General features: G+C 37.3%; 1 protein-coding gene across 7 annotated transcripts in view; it reads left to right on the top strand.

Moving 5' to 3' along the window:
• dpr12 (defective proboscis extension response 12) overlaps positions 1–27,237 on the top strand; it is a 725,043-nt gene that overhangs the window by 433,541 nt on the left and 264,265 nt on the right. For 5 of the 7 annotated variants that reach the window (XM_067775740.1, XM_067775739.1, XM_067775742.1 and 2 more), the window contains 2 exons: positions 14,722–14,846; positions 14,985–15,071. In XM_067775740.1, coding sequence (XP_067631841.1) covers positions 14,722–14,846; positions 14,985–15,071 — 212 coding nt within the window. The remainder of the gene's footprint in view (positions 1–14,721; positions 14,847–14,984; positions 15,072–27,237) is intronic. The other 2 variants (XM_067775745.1, XM_067775744.1) reach the window with 2 other exon arrangements.

Raw genomic sequence — 27,237 nt, 5'->3', positions numbered from 1 at the left:
TTCCTACAGTTAGCTCCCCCCCCCCCCCCCCCCCCCCTATTTTAAACTGCAGATTGCGGGTATAATGACTGCTACGCCACACCCTTTCTCTCTGAGTGTCTAAGTGCAGTTTACGTCAAAGCGCCAGCTTTGGTTTAAGACAACATTTCTTATAGAACATCGCCCTGCAGTTGTAGAAAGCGATGCAGACCTTCCGTACTAATTCCTCGATGTACTCTTTCCAGTTGAGTTCAAAATCGTCTGTTAGATATTTGCTACTAATGCATAGGGTGAATTTTATATTTTTAAACGGTTTAATTTAGCTTGAGTTGACAGGCTGCACGGCCGCATGCACGGCCGTTGTGAACGAATCTTGTAATTGAAATATAAGTAACTTCCTGTAGCTTATCGGTAAGCTTGAAACTTGGAATATAGTTCAGAACCCGATGACAACGTAATAATAAGAAAAAAATCGCCGCTAGGTGGCGCATGGCCCGAGATATTCCCAAAATTCGCATTTGTGGTCCGATTTGGCTCATATTTGGAACACATAATACATGCAAGAATAGAAATCGACCTGTGAAAAAAAATTGCCGCTAGGTGGCGCATGGATCGAGATATTCACAAAAATCGTATTTGTGGTCCGATTTGGCTCATATCTGGAACAAATATTGCATACAGTCCAGTAGAAGTGACATCAAAATATTTTGGAGTTGGAGGAGGGACAAGCATACGTGGCGCAGAGTCGAGTAAAGTCTTTGGAAGGATTATGTATTGAGGACTTAGGTTGTTACAAATTGTCAGGAAACAGTCCTTTTAATAATGAGTCACTAAATAAACTAAATAGAATGAGAAATAATAGGCAATTAAATAAAGACTAAAAACTTGAAAAAAAAAATAATTAAAAAAATTTTTATGTTAAACGGTTTTATTGAAAACAATACTTACATGAAATAATAAAAATACGAAAAGCTAGAAAATAATTAGGTAGGTCCTAGGTACTAGTCATCACACTCCTTATCAATCTAGGGCCTTGATCAGACAATTAAATAAAAGCGTTGGACGCGTCATATTTCTATTGATAGTCATAAGTAAAACCAACTGAACCTTAATCAGGTTATGCTACGCCTCACATTTTTAGAAATTTCACGCGCCCAACGCTTTTATTTAATTGTTTGATCAACGCCCTAGATTGATAAGTAGTGTGACGACTAGTACCTAGGACCTACCTAATTATTTTCTAGCTTTTCGTATTTTTATTATTTCATGTAAGTATTGTTTTCAATAAAACCCTTTAACTTAAAAATTTTTTTTAATTACTTTATTTATAATTTTTTTTTACAACTCGCAGGTTTTTTATTTTTTCAATTAACATTATTTCTCTTATGTCAATTGCGTATTATATCTTGTTTTCCCATTCGCCTATCAATTTTTATTTCGTTTGTCATGTACGTCGAACATGTCCTTCCTTTGGCTTCAATACAACGCCACCTCAGTAGCTAGCAATTACTTGTTGGCGATTACGGTTGTCTGTCTAACCTACAATATTGCTAACACCGCACACGCCTACAGCTATCAAAACAAATAACATCCGCACACCTAACAACTATCCATTTCTTGTACTTGTTTGCGTCTATTTGTATTACTTTTGCCATATTTGATTGTATCTTTACTTGTATGTATGTATGCTTGAATTTGTGTTGTATCGTAAATCCGTGGTGTTGAAATAATAAGGCGTCATATCGGATAATAAAAGTGTATTATTTATTGTAGTAAATTCTCTGCTTTCATTTTATGGCGCTCATACTTCTGTCGCCGTTGCTCAGCAGATACTTTGAAGCCTACCTACTTGTGTGTGTGTGTGTGTATTTGCGTTGTTATGCCTTTTCATGATTTGTTGTGCCAGTTATGGTGTCTTATGGTTTGACTTTTTTTTTTTTTATTTTTCATATGACTTTTCTGTTGACCTGCTGTTTTCCTGGCTATCAACATTTGATCTTTCCATTGTTGGCATTAACGAAGCGAAGCACTATGTCATCATTGTATGGCGCGCCCTATTCATCCAACGCTGTGAATCAAAATGGTGGTCAAAGCGAAATGAAAGAGGGTCAAACGGAATATTTGTTTGATGGACGTTGATAAGTCCATATGTGTATATTAGGGCGTATTGTGTAAATTAAGCTGCATTCACATCTTACATTAACTGAATATGTTTCAAACCGGTTCTGCTCTACGGGACGCTAGTCTGGTGGAATGCACTTGACACCGCGAGCACCACCAATATATTAGTGCCAGTACAACGGACAGTGCTGGTTGTTATCAGCGGCGCTCTTAGAAAAACACTTATCTTGACATTGAATGTCACGCTGAGCATTTATCCAGTAGATATTGCGGGAAAGGTGGGGGCGGCACGGTCGTGTGTCCGGCTTGGTTATATAGGCTATGGGCTTTCTGAATTCAGGCACTCTAGCCTTTATCCCTGACAAGACACACTTATGTCTACCGATAACCACTCCCTTCACTCCAGTCATTCCCCGAGAGAGGAATGGGAGGGTAACTGAACTGGGTCAGGGAAACAGACAACTTGTTCACCGATGGGACGAAGTTGAACGGAAAGGTTGGTGATGGGTCGTTTGTCAAGAGATAAGCTGCAAGTTTAAGTTGGCTGACCACTCCAACATCTTCTAAGTGGAAGTTTCTGCAATTAAGAATGCGGTGGATGACATTTTATCTAGTGCCACTACGGTTAGGGGATTTGATATATACCTTGATAGCTAAGCGGCTATCAAGACCTTGAGTTTAAATATATTGCAATCGAGGGTGGTCTGGGAGTTCCTGACCTCGCTTGCGATTTTATCGAATTTTATGATTAATATTATCTGGGTACAAGGCCCGAGGACATCCCGGGCAACTGTCAAGCGGATCTCTAAGCCCACAGCGGTATAATTGAACAGGATAAAGATAGCCATAGAGGGGCCTCCAGTCAGCTCAGTTAGCGTTGGGCGGACACAACCTTTTGCAGGGTAGCAAGATCCTTCTGGCCGAAATTGGATGGCATAAAGTCAACCGAAACGATTCTCTTGAGATATTTAATCAATGGTCATTGTGATTTTGACAGGGCACTATCCAATGGGAATCCCTGTGGTACGTCTTAGTATACTGGAAGCCCCAAGCTGCTGCAGTCATATGAAGGATGATGGGGTGGAATCATCGAATCACTTTATGCTCGATTTCCCAGCTTTTGCAAGAACTACGCGAAAGTATTTCGGTATAAAGAAATTATCCCATGTCTTACCTAACGATAAGAATTCGATAAATCTTTCATATCAAATCGATAATTTTCGACAAATTTTCGATAAGTTTTAGATAATAAATAGAAAATTTATGATATGATATCGATTACTTTTAGGTACATTTTTTTTCTAACAAATCAATAATTTCGAAAAACTTTGAAAAATGTCGATACCAAATCCATAACTTATCGATAACAAATAGATAAATTTTTGATAAAATACTGATAGCTACTTGATAATTAATCGACATAATTTCGACTGTAAATCGATAATTTTTCGTTAACAAAACGATTACTAGTCGATAACAAATCATTGCCTCATTTGTAACATTTGTTATCATTTTGTCTTCGCCTCGTCGGTAACAAACCAATATCAAACCGATAACTAGTCGATAAGAAATGGATAAAAAAATTTAGTAGTAAAAATATTTGGTGGTAGTGAAATTGAAAGTTTTGGTGCGCTGTGCCCAACTGTGTATAGATAATACCAATGGGCACTTCACCTGCACTTACCATACGCTTTCACTATTTATTCCCTCATATAGCCCTCTACCCTCCCAAATATTACGCATCCGGGGTATTTAAGGGGTTGCTGAACGCAATACAAAGCTTAAGGCTGACGGCAGAGTTACCGTCATTGCTATACCAGCGAGAAAATTCAATGTAGTATTTTTAAATCGTTCCAGCGATGGTCGGACTTGTACCTTAAATGTGCTTATAACAGAAACGTATCGGATCTTTATCTGGCAAAAGACCATGAACATCGATGACACTCCCAAAAACCTGAATGAACCAAAAGGTGCTCAGAGTAATTATTAATAATATCGTTCCGAAGTAGTGGAAAAGTAGGGTCTGCGGTATACTGCGCTGATCCGGAAATAAACAAATCCTACAGGATATTACTGTAGCGTTTTCCAAGCGGAAATAGTAGCTGTAACCAAAGCAGTAGAAACCCTGAAAGAGAATAGCTTAAGCTGCAATCGTGTTAACTTTTATATTGACAGTGAAGCACCAATTAAGGCATTAATTTCGCATAGCACAGCTTCTAAATGGGTGTTCGAGGTAAGCAGTCTCTGGAGAGAATCGAGACAGGGAGAAGCATACATCTATATTGGGTCCCGGGGAATATGGGAATAAATGGGAATGACAACCCGGATGAACTAGCTAAAAAGGGCGCATCCCTTGAAGCTTGCTCGGTAGGCGTCCCAATTAGACTGGGCGAGATTAAGCGAAGGTGAGCGGTGCACATGATCGACCAAGCAGGAAAGGCGTGGGTTCAAGCGCGGGGCTGTAAAGTGTCGAAGATTATTTGTAGGTTTTACAACCTTAGTCTAACAAAGTTGCTTCTATCGATAAACAGAGAGGACTGTAGACTCATGAAGGGTATTCTGACTGCACACTGCCTTCTGGCGTCACGTGCCTTTAAATGAGGCTTGGTCAGTGATAGAAAATGTAGGAAGTTCGGGCTGGAGGAGCAAACAATCGAGCACGTTCTGGCTCATGCCCTGCGCTTTCCATGCTATGACTCCAGCTATTAGGAGTGATACGTCTGTCAGATCTAGAATCAGCAAGTGCCTTAAGTCCTAGTAAGCTTCTAGTATTTGCCAGGAGGACGTAGTTATTTTATAACATAGGTTCTGGCTTTTTAACGGATTTTCCACTTTAGTCGTTAAAACAAACTTCTGGTAACACTACGGACTCATTCAGTCTATGTGAGGTCCTCATGGACCGGCCAGTTCAACCTAATCTAATTATTAATAGAAAAAAATCAGAATAAAACTACAAACCAAATTGGAAAACATTTTAAATTATATATAGTGCCAAAATTTCTGGCTACACTATTTCTAAGGTTAAATGCTGCGTAGTCTTTATCACTGAAGCTTTCTTCGCCGGAGGTTAGTTGATAAGGCTGTATAAACAGAGATCTCTATTATAATGACTGCACAACAATTCTTCCATCAACGCTTTGGAAGACTGCAAAAGATAAAAAAAAAACAAAAATAAATGTAAGGCGCGATAACCTCCGAAGAGATCTAAGGCCAAGCTCCTCTTCCAATTTGTGCCTTGCTCCTCTTGATTTTCCCTACAAATTGGCCGGACGGGACCTACATGTTTTATACCTACCCCGAACGGCATCTGCAAGGCATATGAGTTTTTACTGAGAGCTTTTCATGGCAGAAATACACTCGGAGCGCTTGCCAAACACTGCCGAGTGTCGACCACGCTTAGAAAAATTTTCTTCTAATTGAAAAAACTTATTTCTAAAATTTTGATGTTGCTTTGCCTGGGGTGTGAACCCAGGGCATACGGTGTGGTAGGCGGAGCACGCTACCATCACACCACGGTGGATTGCAAAATTTACTCTGCATATAATTGCGCTTGTTTACACCTAATGCTGAACTATCGCAGCAATAGGCCGTGCTACTTCTCGATACAGTTGTCTTATGAGGTGGTAAAATTTTAGAACGCATTCCTTACTTTCCCAGTCGTAGGTGACTCTGAGATAATCTCTAAGGAAGGGTGACCACGCTTGGAAAACCCTTTTTATTTGAAAAAATTTGTTTATAAATTTTTGGTGTTGGTTTTCCGGAACTTGAATCCAGGACCTTCGGTGTGGAAGAGGGAGAACGGTAGCACCACACTACTGCGGCTGGTCACAGCATGTTGAACCAACCAACCAATCACACGCTAACATATCCTTACCACCTGAAAGCACAAATACCTTTGCGATATACGTAACACCTTTTTTTATTTGTTATAAAAGAGGAAAATGCATGTAAACATAAAAGTTAAGCTAATATAAGCGTTTTAAAAATCCAGTCCCAATAAAGCTAAAACTAAATTTCTTTCAACTTTAATATAATTCTTCCCGAGCACCGAGTAAAGGTCCTTATTATGTGCGATCGAAATTTTTAAAATCTACGAATTTTACCGTCACCCTATATCAAAAGCATAAATTTTTGATTTTCGCATTCGGATTATTAATACCGAGGTTAAAAAATGTTTATGCGTGTTTCAGAAGTCAGTCAAAACTAGTTAAGACAGAGTTTAGATTGCGAAGAGACGTTGTACTCGGAAAGCGTCGGGTGACGTAAGCATGAGTAATTTCCCTCGTCCTTATACAACGGCTGTGATCAATCGCTTTTCCATTGTGTAGAAAAAAAAAAACTCAAAGTAATCCCTATACTAGTCCAGCTGGGTACAAAAAAGGAAAAAAATGAACTTAACAACTTCCCTGTCCAACGAGTCATATGTGACTCACAAGAGCGTATTGAAATACGTTCATGAGTCATATGTGACTAATTTCTTTAAACAAATTAAAGACGCTTTCTTGGTATGAACGTGCCGTTATATATTTGTGAATTATATGTGAGCGTATATGAAAAGACCTAGACTTTGGGAAAATGAAAGAAAAGTTCGAAATTTTTTTTCTGATACGTTTTTATAATTTTCTTCAATTTTTGTATATGCTTCTAACTTCAGTTAAACAAAAAAGCACACTAATATACGCTTTTGACATTTATATATCAATTTACCGTTATTGTGATTCGAAAACTGAAATTATTTCTTATGGTCCTATATGTTCACATGTGACTCATTGAACGTGGTAAACAAAATTGTATTTGCTACGTTCAGGAGTCACATTTGACACACAAAATAAAATAGCCAAAATAAGTTAAATATATGTCAAATTATTTATAAAATTATAATATTTTATAATATATATTCATATTATTCAATTAAGCAATACAAAAAAATAATGGGCGTGGGGCATTCTCAAAGCGTTTTGTATGGGGACAGGGAAGTTGTTAATGCTGTGTTCGCATCACACAAAAACGCGCAACGGAAGTACGAGTATGCTTAGGAGCAAAAGAAATGAAAAAGGAAGGGGAACATAAAGCAAAAGTATACTTGTAAGTGGGTGTATAAGGTGGATGGGTGCATTTAATGGTTTTGTTTCAAATGACCTCATTATACATAGATAACTGGATATGCCTTGCTTTATATTTATGTGCGTTACAACAACACATTTCCTCACACTTGACTTCTCATGCCAGTATATTACTTAAGTACATATGTATAAACAAGTGGAGGGATATGATAATATAACTAAGTGAAAAAATTTATTGACACAAGCTTTTCACTTTCATTGTCATATCATCTTGCTAGTTTATTCAAATGAATATAATCTGCAGCAGGTTTTAGTACAAATTACGCTATTTGGTATGATTTAATTCTTTAAATTCTATATCGAGTGCAGATATAAGTCAAGCGCGGTTAATAACATACCAGCGCCTATCACAAAAAACTGGTGAACTTACTAGTTCAATACTAGTACCATCTGCTGCAGGGTATGTATGTATATATGTTTACATTCTGATAAGTAAATACTACCCGTTAACATTTTATTTGCCATTTGATGAGGTCGCTGTCATATCAATTTACAGCAAATCTCAATGATGGTTTGATTTTTCGTATCTAAAATTTGGTTTTTGTATGCTTAAGTGAGTTGTCATGCGTTGGATGGCGACTCTGAGTCATTGCAAAAGTAAACTAATCGGTCATGCCAAGAAATTGCTTTTGTATAATTTTCCCTTTAGCAGAGAATCTCGATAACGAATGCGTTGGCGTGAGTAATCAAAAAATATGTCACTTTTATCGCTTCTACTTCCAGTTTATTTGCGCACATAATGCTATTCTGCCAACAACTTTGCTTTATTTTTGGGATTTATATTTTAATTAACTAAAAGCAAACAAAGTCTCTAGGAAAATGTATGTAAACAAGCATGGAATGTGGTTGAATATTCCACCAATCGAATTTCTTCATCCGCTTGCTTTGATATCTTAAATATTTATCAAAAATATATTTGTACACTGTGCGTTTCTGCCACAGATTACATAGCTTTCAGTCCCTGTTACAAAATCAATTAAGTTAGAACACTAACACTGTTATTTCTCATATTTAAACTTTACTAACTGTTCTTTCCTGGTTCTCTCTTACTTCTCCGCTTTATTTGTTTGCTTTTATTGTTGTTGTTGTAGCGATAAGGACACTCCCCGAAGGTCTTGTGTAATGTTTTAGATGTTGATGGTCCTTTGCCGGATGCAGATCCGGTACGTTCCGGTACCAAGCCCGACCATCTCGGGAACGATTTGGTATGACTACATGCGACCCTCTAGGCCATACTGCCCTCCCACCCCCTAGATCCATGAGGAGTTCGGGGACGCCAGAGCCTCGGCTGTTAATGAAACCGGATTCGCCACGGATAGGTGAGGTTGAGAATTGGTTTGGATAAGATATATTTTGCGCTGGCAACACCATGAAAGGGATTACGCTACACAACCCCTTGTGTCTATTTTGTATTTTAGTCGCCTCTTACGACAGACATACCTACCGTGATTATATTATAAACCCCTAGCGCGCTGGGGGATTTATTTCTTTTCTTAGCTTATTGAGCCAGGAAAACCTTAACAACTGCCCTCGTCGTTTCGATCCATTAGTCACGATTGTATCCCATAAAAGGTATGGAGAAAATCATGGTTCAGTACAAACTCCCTATATTAAGAATTTAATTTTCCTATCAGTAACTTCTATTCACTTCTATTCCCAGCCTTTGAAAAAAAATTGGGAGTCTCAAAATATAGCCCTCTCCGTTTTTATTGATATCTCAGGGGTTTTAAAAAAATATATGATTGACAAGGATATAAGCTGGGTGTTAACTTTGCCAAACAGAAGAAATATAAGTTAAAAGCTGAGAGGCACACGCGGGTCAAATATGGCCACTAGGGGACGCCCTCAAAGAGGTGTACTCTCTCCTCTCTTGTGGACCCTAGGCATAGACGAACACCTTCAGTTAGTGAAATCTCTTGGATTTGAAATACAAGGGTATGCAGATTTCTTAGTAATCTGCATCACAGTGATGCACAAGTAAGCAATATCAAATCGTATTCAACAATCCCTGAGGATCATATAAAAGTGGTGTCATACCAAAGGACTGTCTACCAAAAGAAGAAAACTATTCATGACCATAGCTGGATCGCACAATAATCTGATTTTCAGTGGAATTAAAATGGGATACATTAGATAGAGCTCTTACAAGTAGTGATCTTCTAGATGCAACCCAAATAAAGCAAAGGCGAAGAAAGCCCTTGGCCAGCACTCAACTCCATGGAAAAACATCGGACGATCTCCTAAAATGGTATACTGTTGTTAAGCCAATAGTCTTCTATGCTTCCTTAGTTTTGTGTCCGAAGACCACACAGCGAGTGCATTGAGAACGTCTCCTGCTTATACAATTAGTTTCTTAGTGTAAAAACCATCACTCCCTATTCTAGTAGAGAAAGAGGCAACACTAAGACTTTCTGAGCTAAAGATCGGAAATGTTACAAGTATTTGTAAGTAATTAGAAAAATCGTTGAAAATTCCACACAGCAGATATGTGATGCCATGGCCCCTTCTCTCAGAATCTCACAGAACTTCGGGCGGCCTGAAGTAAGGTTAGGTCGAAATTTAACAACGGAAAAATAAATAATTATGGAAAGACGAAACATTCTACTGTTTTTCAGAAAAATTCCTTGCAGCCTTGTGCGTCGTGCAATTTTACACAACTACTCCTAAGCTTGCGGATGAATGCATTGGAGTCCTAAATTATCTGAAAACCAATAATATGGTATTGTTAGAATGGGTTTCCTGACATCAGGGACATGAAGGGAACGAAAGGCCTATCAGTAGGGTGCCAAGTAGGGTACACACAAAGGCATAAACTAGGGAAACGATAAGTAACTGGGAAACAAAGCAGTTTCAAACAACATTGAATGCCCAAGACAAAGATTGAACAAGCTTTTTGCTCTCAGCAGCGAGAGAGTCAGACTAGTAAATTTAGCAGAGAGAACCACTTTAATTTTTGATATCACCTAACCAAATTTAATCTATCCGATACACAAATCTGTCGCTTTTCTGAGTTGCAGAATGAAATGCTTGCTCACAGTATCCGTGAATGCATCGCACTGGCAAGGCACAGACTTTCCCATCTAGGTGGCGTGATTCTTAGTTTTCTCGAGGTACGGAGTATAGGACCTGCAGAAGTATTGAAATACATTTAACGTCCCCACGCGCAGTAATTGCCAAACAAGTCAAGCGCAATAGATCTAAGTAAAAGCCGCAGTGCATCGAGGTTTGGTAGCAAATAAAATATTGTATTCATATCTTTCATTTTATAACGTAGCGTTACAATAACATAGCCCCCCGGAACTTCTTCATTTCACTTACGCCTGAGCACTGTCATGGCGCGGGTCACCCTCCACCAGGGCTGGACAACGCGAGTAGTGTCTTCGCACCTTCTACCTAGCGTGCAAGTAGGGAGGCGTGGGTGTCCAGTAGTGAAACCAGTAATAACCAGAGTGCTCGCAGTCTCTTGCTGGTCTCCCGCCCATCCGATCCCGTCGATCACCGATCCGGCCCATCACCGATCCCGCCCATCACCGATCCCGCCGATCACCGATCCCGCCGATCACCGATCCCGCCGATCACTGATCCCGCCGACGAACGATCCGCCCGATACCGCCGACCTTTCCTACCGGAAAAACCCGCCACCGTACAGGTCAATACCGTTACCAGCAAACGTCCCTCTCCGCCTTCGCCCTGATACGCGATCCCTAGCCCGCCGCTGCTGCTGTCGTCGACCATCTCGTGCCGCCGCCGCTTCCATCCCGCTTCTGCTATGATGCCCGTTCGCCGTCCGCTATACCACCGCCGTTCAGTCGCCGGAGCTACGACGCCCGTTGGCCGTCCGATATCCTACCACCCTGCTGATCCCGCTGCTGCTACGCCTACCGTTGGGCGTCCGCTACCCTACCGTCGTTCAGCCGCCGCTGATTCCATACCGCCGTACCAATCCGTCCGCCACTGATCCCGCCGTACTAATCCGCATGTTACCCCATCACGGTTCAACCGCCCTACCGATCTCGCCTCTGCTACGACGGCCGCCAGCCGCCGCTCTCCTCCTTCCTATACCATCTTGGAACGGAAAGATGCTGTCCTCCTAACACCTCCAGCCGTTTTTGCGTGTGTTCGTAACACATAAATATTGTGTTTTTATTCAGTAGGGATTTGTGGGACCTTTACTCGACTCTGAATTGACTGAGCGTTACCCCAGCCTTAGACAAAACCCACCTCATAATTTTGTTCACTTAATTTCCCACCCCCTTAAGATCTGCCTTTATCAGCCTTCTTCTTCATTTGTTCTTCTCTTTTTTCCTTTATTCCCATCCCAATCTCTCAACCTTGCCACCCCCTCTTCTACATCTGTCATTCCCCAATACTGTCCCTTTACCTCTGCGTCTCTCTGTCGCGGAGCTACGCCCTTTTTCTCTCGATTTTCCTTTTCACCTCCATCCTAATATCTCTATCAAAACTTTTTTTTCAAAAAGGCCTGCTTCCTAACTCTATCGAATTTCAAACAAGTCGCATTAAAAATAAGTTTTCTTGGAAAAGGTGTGTACTACCCAGAAGAAGTGTCCCCAAAGTTTTAACCTAGGTAAAAAGCTGTATTGCAATATGTTTCAAGAAAATGTCATCATATATAAAATTCTATAGGTGTGGTTCACTTCCCGGGAAGAAAACTGACAAAATTGCAAATTGCATTCTCAAACTCACTTGAACCAATACAAAAAAAATTTGTTAAAATCGGTATAGTCGTTTTAGTGGGGTCCAGACATATACACAAGCAAACAAAAATAATATTATAAAATGTGGGCATAAATGATGAACGCATAAGTTCACAGATATTTAATTCTTATGTTAATGTCATCTGTGATGTGATGTGCATAAAATTTGGTAAAAAGATTGATTTTTGCTTTGGGGTTAAAAGAGAGAACACCCTGCAAAAATCTTTGGGTCATGTGGTCCACTGGAGTACTTACCATTTTACTATACTGTAATGCAGCAATGGACCAACTCATGTTTCTACACGAACATATTGTAAGCCGATCATTGCTCGTTTTTAACGATTGTAATCACTAGACGATGTTTATTGGACTGTGGGTACTCCATGGATTACTGTAATGTAATGCGGGGCTGTAGTATATGGTCCGGTCCTAGGACATCGCAATGTTAATTGGACCATATTTTTTCTATGGATTGTGGTTAATTTTGGAGCACTCGGTTGGTTTATAGCGAGTACTCCATACATGCATGCATGGAGTACTCGCGATTTTCGCAGGGCAATGGACAAAGGTAGAGGCGAAGAATAGTAAAAGGAGCAGACAAGAGCGCTAAGAACCACCCTCTCTCCTGGGGTGGAGCGATGAAAGTTAAAATTTTATGAGGAGGTACCACACACACTTTTTCAAATAGGAGCTCTGTAGAAATATCGGTGTTATGCATCCATCTGCCAAGAATTGATTATTACATTCACAGATATTTGACTTTTCAAAAAAACAAAACAAACAAAGAAAGAATAAGATCTTAAAAGTTCGGCAAAACTTTTATCATATGTTTTTTAGACTTTTTCTCAAACTCTTCCTCAATGATGATTTTCAACTTCAGCACACGTTTGAGAAAGGGTTTCGATTCCATTTCGTTCCAACCAAGTTTGGAATGGGTATGAGAATATGAAATTTTCCAATTAATTTCCTTAACAGAAGTCAAAAAATACAGTTTGAGCAAAAAGTTGTAAGAAAAAATCTAAAAAATATTAGTCTTTAATTCAATTTCGACTACGTTTGAGAATACCAAATTTTTTCAAATTTGAGAAGCAGCACAAATTCAATAACAAAATTTTGTTCTTAGTATGAAAACGTCATAAAGGGTCAATGGAGATGGATTTGAGAATTAACGTTTGAAATTTATATTCATTACTAATTAAAATGTTTATTTGTATAAATGTATAAATAAATATACTCGACTACATCAGTCCTTCAAAGAGATGTTTCTACAAAAATCAAGGCGAATGCAGTGCAAGTTGGTGTTATTTCATGAGCTGTTTACACCTATTTCACAATTTCCAAGCAAAGCCTTGACACAACAAGATGTTAGCTAATCGAAATCAGTAATCAAGGCGAATCAATACAAGATGTTGGCAAAGCAAATTTAACTCAATTCGTCGTGCAGAAAATTTTCAGGTCAAAAGAAAATTAGAATTAATTTTGGTTAACTGACATCTTGTGGTACCAAGGCGTTGCTTTGAAATTATGAAGAAGAAGCAATCAGCTGATGGGATAACACCGCCCTGTACTGAATTTACTTTGGCCTTGACACAAACGCTTAATTAAATTTCCCATTCTAATAACGTGCGTGGTTCTTTAATTTATCGAATATTAATCTAATTGAAGTGGCTTATTATTATTAATACAAAAATAATCCATCGTTATTACAGTAACATTTACAAATTTCCATTACTCATACGACAACAAAATGACACACAAAAATATTTTCTTATTATTTTTATTTGATTTCCAATGTAGAATATTTGCTGTTTCATGTTTCAATTTATGCCTGGTCAATTTGATTAAAATTTACAGCAGTGAACAGAAAAAGATCAGTGAAATTTTTTTCTAATTTATTCCTGTTTTTTTTTAAGATATTTTATGAAAATTTCGAGAAAATCTTACAAAAATTTCAAATTATTATTTGGAGTTCTCTGACTTTTTTTCTTTTTTTTTTTTTTGAGCACACAGTTTTGTAGCCCAATTAGTTAGTCTCCTTTAGTACACGTCATATGTCTCTCGTGGATTCGCATAGATTTTTTACAATCCTTTTTTCTTTTTGTAGGGTGTATCAGACTTTCTTATATAAAATTATAAAGTCATGCGCCTTCTCGTATGGTAGAAAATATCTACAAAACAAACTTCGCAAAAAAAAAAATTGCGAAAAATCCGTACTGGCTTTGAGGGGCCTATAACTTGTACTTTGTTAGAGTACATTTGATTGGGCTACAAAACTGCAAACTGAGCAAAAAATTCAGAAAACTCTAAATAAAATTTTCGAATTAAAATTTGTTTTCGAAAACGTGTTTGAGTTTGGTTTATAAACTTTTGGTAACAAAATTCACAGATCCCTTCTTTTAAAATGTACAAAATAAAAAAAAATAAATGAACTGATGAAATTTAATAAAAATTGTCACTGTTATTTTTCTGTTCGCTGCTGTATATTATTAAACGAGTTCGCTCATACCCAGAAATAGCAGTTGTCGTACGCACACTGCGTCACATTTGATTAATTAATAACTAAGCGAAGTACAACAAGCTATTTTTGATAACGTTTCCTCACATTACAGTTATTTTAAGCGCTTTGCTAGACTTTTTCCGCAAAGACAATTGCATTACTGCAGTAAATGCTCATAAATATTTGTTCTTGTTTTTTTGTAAAAAAAAATTTTTTTCTATAATTTTTTTTTTTACTTAAATCTACATTTGAAGATTCAATTCTCTATTTTCTTTTTTTTTTTTAGAACAAAAATCAATACTCACCGACACCGACTGGAAAAAGTTATGGATGCGAGGCGGTATAAGTCCAGATACAAAATTGGATAACAATCTGGATACGAGTGACAGTCCCATGTTCGAGGATAGTGAGGTAAGTTGCCAAAAGCTTTGTTTGCTATAATTTTATTTAAAGTTTAAAAATAAAAGTTCTCATTTAACTTTTTTCTTCCTCCAATTTCTACATTCAAATGCAATTTATTTAATGACGATGTTTATTTTACTCCAACAGATGGCGCACAATACGACCGTCCAGTTGGGAGGCACAGCATTTTTGGTCTGCAAAGTGACCGGTGTGGATAGAGTGGGTGTAAATTGGGTTTGTTTTAACACAAAAAAAATGTTTGATGTTCTCCTATTTGCTCTTAGTTTGATGTAAATATTTAAACAAATTTAGCGGCAGCATAATTGTCTGTGGCAAAATTTTAAAGCAAACTTAAGTCGTATTAATAAAAACTGGATTTTTTTTCTACATTTATGTCTGGATATAGTGAACAAATTTTCATTAATTGTTGCATGATCTATTCATAGCTTATAAGTATATATATATTTTTTTTATTATTTTTAACTTGGGAAAAAAAATCATGATATGAATTTCTATTGAAAAAATCTATCAAATCGATATTAACTTTTGCACTGTTTTCGTTGTTCAATATATATTCACTAGAGCAGAACGTCACTTTATCAAAACAAGACTGTATTTATATACCAAATTGTTGCTGCTATTCGAATATATAACTCAAACTTCATAGAAAGTAAAGCAAACATGTATTTTTATTAGTAAAAAGAATTGATTAAACAAATTTTTAAATATTTTACCTTTGGTCATAAGGTAAAGGTTGATAATAAGTTTAACTGGCCTTAATTCCGTTGACCTTATCTCATCCCACCAGAAAAGTTTAAATTAACCTTATGGCCATTAAAAGTGGTCTTAAGGTCAACTAACCTAATGCCCGGTGATCTTTTGACACTCCACCATCATATTATTGCATTGTCACTGGTCCTTGATACACGTGGAAAATTGTAAATTTATCAAATTTCCAAAAATTGTTGGGAATTATGCTCATTATGCTCAAAGATTCCGAAACATAAATACATAAAACCCAAGCAAATGAAAACTCAAAGAACTCCAAACAAAAAGGTATGTAGCAGTTCGGTCTTAATGCGAAACAAGTAAGGACGGGACTGTCTTCGTCTGTGCCGAAGTCTTCATACCTTTCATGAATGGGGGTGAACAATAATCTTATCCCGTTCGTAATCTCCAAATAATCGGATGTATAAGATAAGAAATATATAGTGAACAGATGTACATACCTAAACGATTTTTAAGATAAATATAAAATAAAAAGTGGCAAAAAACCCCCTTATCAGAACGATCGGTTGTATGGTATATATATTATATATAGCTCCGATCGAAGTGATTTTTACAGGAAATCTTCTATGATATATTAGAATATTTATCACCAAGTTTGACGTTTTTATATTGGAAACTAAGGGAGAAATGGTCAAAAATCTTTCTATCTGAACGATCGGTTGTATGGGATAGGTATATACTATATACATATAGCTCCGATCAAAGTGATTTTTACAAGAAATCTTCTATGATATATTAGAAAATTTATCAACAAGTTTCACGTTTTTATATTGGAAACTAAGGGAGAAATGGTCAAAAATCTTTCTATCTGAACGATCGGTTGTATGGGATAGGTATATACTATATACATATAGCTCCGAAGGAAGTGATTTTTACAGGAAATCTTCTATGATATATTAGAATATTTATCACCAAGTTTGACGTTTTTTATATTGGAAACTAAGGGAGAAATGGCCAAAAATCTTTCTATCTGAACGATCGGTTTTATAGGATAGGTATATACTATATACGTACAGCTCCGATCAAAGTGATTTTTTCAGGAAATCTTCTATGATATATTAGAATAAATATCACCAAGTTTAACGTTTTTATATTGGAAACTACGAGAGAAATGGCTAAAAATCTTTCTATCTGAACGATCGGTTGTATGGGATATATATTTTATATAGCTCCGATCGAAATGATTTTTACAGGAAATCTGCTATGATATATTAGAAAAAATATCACCAAGTTTAACGTTTTTATATTGGAAATTAAGGAAGAAATTGCCAAAAATCTTTCCATCTGATCGATCGGTTGTATGGGATATAACTATATATAGCTCCTGTCAAAGAGATTTTTTCAGGATATCTTCTATGATATATTAGAATATATATCGCCGAATTTCATGTTTATACTTTCTAAATTGCGGCAGGAATGACCAAAATGGTCTTATCTGAACGATCGGTTGTATGGGAGATATATGTTTTAGTTGTGCGATCCTACCGGATCCGACAATTGTCTAATATAATACAAAAATACATCATTGTGACAAATTTCATTGAGATATCTCAAAATTTGAGGGACTAGTTTGCGTTCAAACATACAGACGGACGGATAGACGGAGGGACGGACAAACGGACATGTTCAGTTCGTCGCCCTGATCAATTCAGTATACTTAATGGTGAGTCTATCTTCTATATTTCTCTACGTTACAAATATCGGACCAAAGTTAGTATACCATTTCATGTTCGTGAAAGGTATAATTAGGGCCAAAATTAGATTGCAGTTTGGTTTTCCAAAATTCCATTTTTTCTTTATGTTTGGGTTTTGGTCTGGTTTTGGTCTCAGTTCCGACTTAACTGATTTTTCTCAATTCATTATGTTTTGGCACAGTACCAGTTCAAGTTTTTTTTTTTCTCAATTTCGATTTCCTTTTCAATTCTGAAATATAAGCTTTAGCTCCACCGCCCAGTTTGATTTTGGTACCAGTTCCGGTACTTGTTTACTTTGTTTAAATTTGTTTGTTAGACTCAAGCTATAAAGTAGTATTTGTATAACATATTTACTCATGATTATTTGTGTGCTAACAGACATGTACATACGTCCTACCTCGTTCCATTTTTATCAACAGCTAAACCACTACCACCATAATGATTTTAGTCTTACTAACACAGCTACCTTTTCAATTTTGGTAACCACTGTTTTACAGTAACAGAGAGCGTAAATAATATTTCTCACACATATATACAAAACAACAGTGAATATGAGATGCAGAGATATGAGAGAAGTTATTAAGTAACTAATCGAGAAGCTATTCATGAAGGGTCTAGACTCTAGGAAAATAAACGAACGGGGCAACTGAGAGCATTTAAATAGTGCAGTCTTGGATTGATTCAGTTTGATTTTAACTAGTTATAACTGAAAACATTTTGAAATTCTACTACCAGAGTACTGCGGTAAAAAAATCACATTTTATATTAAGAAAATTTGAGTGTATTAATTTGAAAGTTCAGTGCTTCGAACAAAAAGAGCTGGCGCAGATTTATCGATAATTCCTTGAAACTTGCAACGATATCAATTCATGACATTATTATTCTGCTCATAATTTTTGAACGGGTAAAAAAATTAAAGGATAAGTCGCCAATTAATGAGCCACATTTGTATTAACTCGCCCCACAAATTTTTTAATATATCAAACTAGCACACCCGTCAGACGTTGTTCTGCTCTAAATTTGGTCAATCTGCAACCATTTTATAAAGCTTTTTCTATCTTACTCTGCCCTCCCTCCTATCCACTTTTTCTTAATCCTTTTATTCACTCCTCGCTCCGCCTTTTTCGCTTCATCTATCTCTATCTACGTCTCACTCTATCTCTTTCTCATTTTCCTTCTACTTCCCTCTTTTCTCTTCTCTCAAGTTCTTCTCATTCTTCATCCCTTATTGCCAGTCCCAGAGGGTGGTATATATTTTTTTCCAATCCTGTTCCAAGTCCCAGTCCACTCCGAGTCTCAGTCCCAGTCTTAGTCCTAACCCCAGTCCCAGCACGTCTCTGGTCTACTTCCCGGAAAAAAGGACCGTAAATACTAATATAAGCCAATTTATGTACCAAATTTCAGCCAAATCGAATAGGACGTATATAAATAGGTATGTGGATATTATTAATTAATGTCTTTATTTCGGCTTCGCATGCATATTTATCAGTTTTGCCATGTTGATGCGACTAAATCGTATATCACAATGAAAATTACTTTAAAGCTCTTAGCAACGGTTTTCATTTGATATCCATATTACGCACACATTCTAGGGGTATACGGGTCCACATCTGGCTTGTATCTCGTGACCCTAGTCACCCAGCGGTATAAAAATTACTCTGTACTAAAGCAAACATCAATAGCTTCAATTTGATACCCATAATGTAAAAACACATCCTAGTGTTACCTTGATCCACGTTTGGCCTATATCTCGAGACCCTAGTATAGAAAATTACCCGGTACTAAAGCACTCATAAACAGCTTTTATTTGTTATCCATATTCTATAATCACATTGTATGGGTACCTGGTTCCACGTTTTCGCCTATTTCTCGAGACCCTAATCACCCAGGGGTACGAAAAATACCCTATATCAAAGTACTCAAAATTAGCTTCCGTTTGATATTCATATTGTACAAACACATCCCAGGATTGCACAGGTCCACGTTTTGATCTCAAGACCCGAGATAAAAAGTATACTATGTCTGCCTAATGGTTACTACCTCTCCACTAACTTTCAGCCAAATCGGTTCATCCGCTCTTGAGTTTTATATAGACACATAACATTAGAAACTTCAAAAATAACACTATTTAATGGATGTTATTATACATACAAGCCTTCCGCTTCAATCACTCTATCTATTATAGAAAACCGCAGCAAAATCCGTTGCGTAGTTTTAAAGCTTTAAGCATTCAAAAGGCAATAGGGACAGAAAAAGCGACTTTGTTTTATACTATGTAGTGATAAAGCTTCTTTAGTATTTGGTTACACACTTTTACCTTTTTATCAATTAACGATTGTGTTGACTTAATTATGTACATTTTATATTTAGGAATAAAATAATTAAAGGATGAATCCTCGGCTGAATTTAAATATAAAAGCAATTAGTGCTGTTTCTGGGTTTTCTTTGTGGAATATTTTTTTTTTAATTTTTTTTTTTTGTGGTTAATGCTGCGGAAAAGATCTATTATAACATATTCCATTAAATAAAATAAACTAGCGTAAGCAACACAAATATGTTTTTTTACGCCAGGTGTAAATTCCTTTGACAAAAAAAAATTTAACACAACAAAAAACCAGGTCCTATGTAATTAAATAACTCCGTACTCTTGGCAAATACTAGAACCTTCCTTGCACCTATGTCACTTGCTGCTTCTAGATCAGTCAGCTGTATCATACCTAACAGCTGGACTCATAGCCTTGCAACCGCAGGGCACGAGCGCAAAACGTGCTGGATCGTTTTCTCCTACAGCCCGCACTTGCTACACTTGCTATCACTGACCAAACTTAAATTAAAGGAATGAGACGCCATAAGTGCCCAGTCAGAATACCCGTCATGAGTCTAGATTTTCTACGTTGCCTTAATTAATTTTTTGAGGTAGATTCTTTTGTGTCTGTCTGTCTACCAAAGAAGGACTCTATAGTATAGGATAGGGTTTACAATCCAAAATAACAAAAGGGAGAGAGGGGGAGATAAATCACACGTAAATAAGTAAATAAATAAACAAGTAAGTAAGTCTAAGATCGCGTGAAACCGATAGCTACATACGCAATTGTACACTTGAAATGCTGTTGTTGTTTGTTTTGTGTGCTTAACAGTGTTAAAAGGCTGCGCAATAATACATATTCATATGGTTCTATACTGAACTAATTTTTCTTCGAGTTATGGCTCCGGAAACATAGAAAATTTAATAGTCATAAAAGGGGCGGTGTCACGCCCATTTTTTTATACTCAACGTGATTTGCACACAGAGTATATTAACTTTGATTGGATAACGGTTGGTTGTACAGCTATAAAGGAATCGAGATAGATAAAGACTTCCATGTCAAAATCATCAGTATCGAAAAGAAATTTGATTGAGCCATGTCCGTCCGCCCGTCCGCCTGTGCGTTAACAGGATAATTTTAGGAAATTTTAAGTTATCTTGATGAATTTTGGTATGTAGGTTCCTGAGCACTCATCTCAGATCGCTATTTAAAATGAACGAAATCGGACTGCAACCACGCCTACCTTTTCGATATCGAAAATTTCGAAAAACCGAAAAAATGCCATAATTCTTTACCAAAGACGAAAAAAACGATGAAATTTGGTGGGTTGGTTGACCTTATGACGAAGAATAGAAAATTATTAAAATTTTGGACAACGGGCGTGGCGCCGCCCACTTTTAAAAGAAGGTAATTTAAAAGTTTTGCAAGCTGTAACTTGGCAGTCGTTGAAGATATCATGATGAAATTTGGCAGGACCATTACTACTATTACATTATATTTGTTAAATAAAAATTTGCAAAATCTGATGAATAACACGCCCACTTTTAAAAAAAAAAATTTTTAAAGTCCAATTTTAACAAAAACTTTAATATCTTTACAGTATATAAGTAAATAATGTCAACATTCAACTCCAGTAATGATATGGTGCAACAAAACACAAAAATAAGAGAAAACATCAAAATGGGCGTGATCCGCCCTTTTTCATTTAATTTGTCTAGAATACTTTTAATGCCATAAGTCGAACAAAAATTTACCAATCCTTGTGAAATTTGTTAGGGGCATAGATTTTTTGACGATAATTGTTTTCTGTGCAAACGGACGAAATCGGTTGCAGCCCAGTTTTTATACACAGTCGACCGTCTGTCTTTACTAAACTTAGTTCACGCGCTTATCTGAACTCACTTTATCAGGGTAGTAAAAATCACCGAAATCCGACTATGACCACGTCCACCTTTTCTATATCGAAAATTTCGGAAAATGAAAAAATTCCATAATTCTATACCAAATACGAAAAAATGGATTAAACATGGCACTTGGATTGGTTTATTGACGCAAAATATAACTTTAGAAAACACTTTGTAAAATGGGTGTGACACCTACCATATTAAGTAGAAGAAAATGCAAAAGATCTGCAGGGCGAAATCAAAATACCCATTAACAACTTCCATTTGATACCCATATCATACAAACGCATTCTAGAGTCGCCCCTGGTCCACTTTTATGGCGATATCTCGAAAAGGCGTCCACCTATAGAACGAAGTCCCACTCCCTTTTAAAATACTCATTAACACCTTTCATTTGATTCCCATATCGTACAAACACATTCTAGAGTCACCCGTGGTCCACATTTATGGCGATATTCCGAAATGGCGTCCACCTGTAGAACTATGGCCCGCTCCCTTTTAAAATACTCTTTAATACCTTCCATTTGATAACAATGTCATACACACGCATTCTAGGTTAAATTTTCTACATGGTGATTTTCCTTTATTTTGTCTCCAAAGATCTCAGCTGAGTATGTAATGTTCAGTTACACCAGAACTTGCCCTTCCTTACTTGTTAAATTTGAAGTTTTTCCTATTTATTGTTATAAATCCACTTAGGGAATGAAATGCCATTTATATAAAGCTCTTTTTTAGCAAAGATATAGCTTATCTTATTCGTCCGCGACCTTTCTAAAAATCTGTATCAGGGTAGTAAAAATCACCAAAATCCGACTTTGACCACGTCCACCTTTTCTATATCGAAAATTTCGGAAAATAAAAAATGCCATAATTCTATACCAAATACGAAAAAGTGGATTAAACATGGCACTTGGATTGGTTTATTGACGCAAAATATAACTTTAGAAAACACTTTGTAAAATGGGTGTGACACCTACCATATTAAGTAGAAGAAAATGCAAAAGATCTGCAGGGCGAAATCAAAATACCCATTAACAACTTCCATTTGATACCCATATCATACAAACGCATTCTAGAGTCGCCCCTGGTCCACTTTTATGGCGATATCTCGAAAAGGCGTCCACCTATAGAACGAAGTCCCACTCCCTTTTAAAATACTCATTAACACCTTTCATTTGATTCCCATATCGTACAAACACATTCTAGAGTCAACCGTGGTCCACATTTATGGCGATATTCCGAAATGGCGTCCACCTGTAGAACTATGGCCCGCTCCCTTTTAAAATACTCTTTAATACCTTCCATTTGAAAACAATGTCATACACACGCATTCTATGTTAAATTTTCTACATGGTGATTTTCCTTTATTTTGTCTCCAAAGATCTCAGCTGAGTATGTAATGTTCAGTTACACCAGAACTTTCCCTTCCTTACTTGTTAAATTTGAAGTTTTTCCTATTTATTGTTATAAATCCACTTGGGGAATGAAATGCCATTTATATAAAGCTCTTTTTAGCAAAGATATAGCTTATCTTATTCGTCCGCGACCTCTCTAAAAATCTGTTATATAAAAGTGGGCGTGGTCCTTAATAGATTTCTTTAAATTGCCCGCCGAAATGGCGATATCTCAAAAAGGCGTCCACCTATAGACCTAATGCCCACTCCCTCTTAAAATGCTCAGTAACACCTTTTTTGATACCCATATCGTGCAAACATTCTAGAGTCACCCTTGGTCCACCTTTGTGGCGATATCTCGAAAAGGCGTCCACCTATAGAACTAAGGATTACTCCCTTTTTAAATACTCATTACCACCTTTCATTTGATACCCATATCGTACAAACACATTCTAAAGTCACCCTGGCCCACCCTAATGGCGATATCTCGAAAAGGCGTCCACCTGTAGACCTAATGCCCACTCCCTATTAAAATGCTCAGTAACACCTTTCGTTATTTACCCATATCGTACAAACATTCTAGAGTCACCCTGGCCCGCCGAAATGGCGATATCTCAACAAGGCGTCCACCTATAGACCTAATGCCCACTCCCTCTTAAAATGCTCAGTAACACCTTTTTTGATACCCATATCGTACAAACATTCTAGAGTCACCCTTGCTACACCTTTATGGCGATATCTCGAAAAGGCGTCCACATATAGAACTAAGGATTACTCCCTTTTAAAATACTCATTACCACCTTTCATTTGATACCCATATCGTACAAACACATTCTAGAGTCACCCCTGGCCCACCCTAATGGCGATATCTCGAAAAGGCGTCCACCTATAGCCCTAATGCCCGCTCCCTTTTAAAATACTCATTACCACCTTTCATTTGATACCCATATCGTACAAACATTATAGAGTCACGCTTGGTCCACCTTTATGGCGATATCTCGAAAAGGCGTCCACATATAGAACTAAGGATTACTCCCTTTTAAAATACTCATTACCACCTTTCATTTGATACCCATATCGTACAAACACATTCTAAAGTCACCCTGGCCCACCCTAATGGCGATATCTCGAAAAGGCGTCCACCTATAGCCCTAATGCCCGCTCCCTTTTAAAATACTCATTACCACCTTTCATTTGATACCCATATCGTACAAACATTCTAGAGTCACGCTTGGTCCACCTTTATGGCGATATCTCGAAAAGGCGTCCACATATAGAACTAAGGATTACTCCCTTTTAAAATACTCATTACCACCTTTCATTTGATACCCATATCGTACAAACACATTCTAAAGTCACCCTGGCCCACCCTAATGGCGATATCTCGAAAAGGCGTCCACCTGTAGACCTAATGCCCACTCCCTATTAAAATGCTCAGTAACACCTTTCGTTATTTACCCATATCGCACAAACATTCTAGAGTCACCCCTGGCCCGCCGAAATGGCGATATCTCAAAAAGGCGTCCACCTATAGACCTAATGCCCACTCCCTCTTAAAATGCTCAGTAACACCTTTTTTGATACCCATATCGTACAAACATTCTAGAGTCACCCTTGGTCCACCTTTATGGCGATATCTCGAAAAGGCGTCCACATATAGAACTCAGGATTACTCCCTTTTAAAATACTCATTACCACCTTTCATTTGATACCCATATCGTACAAACACATTCTAGAGTCACCCCTGGCCCACCCTAATGGCGATATCTCGAAAAGGCGTCCACCTATAGCCCTAATGCCCGCTCCCTTTTAAAATACTCATTACCACCTTTCATTTGATACCCATATCGTACAAACATTCTAGAGTCACGCTTGGTCCACCTTTATGGCGATATCTCGAAAAGGCGTCCACATATAGAACTAAGGATTACTCCCTTTTAAAATACTCATTACCACCTTTCATTTGATACCCATATCGTACAAACACATTCTAAAGTCACCCTGGCCCACCCTAATGGCGATATCTCGAAAAGGCGTCCACCTGTAGACCTAATTCCCACTCCCTATTAAAATGCTCAGTAACACCTTTCGTTATTTACCCATATCGTACAAACATTCTAGAGTCAGCCCTGGCCCGCCTAAATGGCGATATCTCAAAAAGGCGTCCACCTATAGACCTAATGTCCACTCCCTCTTAAAATGCTCAGTAACACCTTTCGTTATTTACCCATATCGTACAAACATTCTAGAGTCAGCCCTGGCCCGCCGAAATGGCGATATCTCAAAAAGGCGTCCACCTATAGACCTAATGTCCACTCCCTCTTAAAATGCTCAGTAACACCTTTTTTGATACCCATATCGTACAAACATTCTAGAGTCACCCTTGGTCCACCTTTATGGCGATATCTCGAAAAGGCGTCCACCTATAGACCTATTGCCCACTCCTTCTTAAAACACTCATTAACACCTTTCATTTGATACCCATATCGTACAAACATACTCTAACTCTTTCAGGACTATGGGAAATATATTTCCCATGAATAAATTAGGGAATTTTTATATTTTCTTATATGGTAACTCTGTTCAAGCGAGTGTGTTTAAACATAAAAAGGGGAGTCCCAATAATCAAGTTAAGAAGATTGACAGTATTTTCAAATATTCTTTATTAAAAGTGTAAGTAAAGTCTGCAAACTTTCGAGGAGTGAAGTGTGTTCATATTTATTTAACTTATTTAGAATTTCGTGTTTCAAATTGTTTTTAAGAGATTTTTATTTGTTGAATGGTAAGTAAGAGACTAAACAATGATCGATTTTATGTAATTAAATGGGAAAAAGTATCTAAAAATAAGGAATTATTATAAGGAAAACATGTTTCCCTGTGGACCACAATGGAAATTTTAAGGTACTATTTTTATTATTATTTTATGTTGCGATTAACTCATTTATTCATGCTTTTCGAATTGACTACAGACAAAATGGCTGGAAAAAGATGCAGAGAGTTTCATCTGAAAGAAGATGAGATTTTACAATTAATCATAGCTGACAATAGTGATGGTGAAGATGAACTACGAGAAGAAGCTCAAGAATATCTTGCTCAGGATATGGAAAATGGTGTAGGTATGGTAGAAATAACAAGTTTAGTCCAGGAAGTTCAAGAAGGCAAATCGGATGAGAATCCCGTCCATACCTCTGATGAAGAAGCTCTTGTTTTCAGATGGATAAAGGACTCATATGCGCTGAGTATCTTTCGAGAAAGTGACAATGATTTCGGTAGCATAAATATATTCTGCGAAAAGTCTGCTAGGAAATTGATTGCAAAGCAAAGATAAAATACTACTTACGCATTTTTTTCGATATAATTGATATTGCTATGAACATCTCATATTTGGTGTATAAAAAGTTACATTGGAAGAAACTTGTAGAGGGACCCCTCTTGAGCAGTATAGAATTTCGTCAAAATATTGCTCGAAACCTTATAAATGAATTTTCATGTAGGCAAAGATCCAGGCCGTCCGCAGTGAATAAACCGAAGAGTCAACTCGGTGTGAAGCGAAGTTTACCAATGCACAATATGCAAAAAGTAAATAACATGAAGAGGTGTGTAAATTGCGCTAAGAAGCGTATTGAAAATAGGACGCATAACATATGTGTAATGTGCAACGTTCACCTCTGTTATACTAGCAAAAGAAACTGCTTTGCAGATTTCCATAAATGATTTATTTCCAAAATCTATATATTTTCCATAGGGAAATATTTTTCCCAAGAAATTACAAAAAAACCGTGAAATTAATTTAAAAGTCGAATTGTTTTTTATGTATTTTGGTTTCAAATCAACTAAATAAAACAGACGTACAATAAAATTTACTTGTAGTTTTCTTACGGTCCTGAAAGGGCTAGAGTCACTCCTGGCCCACCCTAATGGCGACATCTCGAAAAGGCGTCCACCGATGGACCTAAGGCCCGCTCCCTCTTAAAATGCTCAGTAACACCTTTCATTTGATTCCCATATCGTACAAACAAATTCTAGAGTCAGGCCTGGTCCACCTTTATGGCGATATCCCTAAATGGCGTCCATCCATAGAACTATGGCCTACTCTCTCTTAAAATACTCTTTAATACCTTCCATTTGATACACATGTCATACAACCACACTCCAGGGTTACCCTAGATTCATTTTCCTACATGGTGATTTTCCTCATTTTGTCTCCATAGCTCTCAACTGTGTATGTAATGTTCGGTTACACCCGAACTTAGCCTTCCTTACTTGTTAATATATCAAACTAGCAGACCCGTCGGACGTTGTTCTGCTCTAAA

Source organism: Eurosta solidaginis, chromosome 3 (assembly GCF_040869045.1).
Source record: "Eurosta solidaginis isolate ZX-2024a chromosome 3, ASM4086904v1, whole genome shotgun sequence".
Taxonomy (NCBI): domain Eukaryota; kingdom Metazoa; phylum Arthropoda; class Insecta; order Diptera; family Tephritidae; genus Eurosta; species Eurosta solidaginis.
This window is presented reverse-complemented; position numbering and strand designations above follow the sequence as displayed.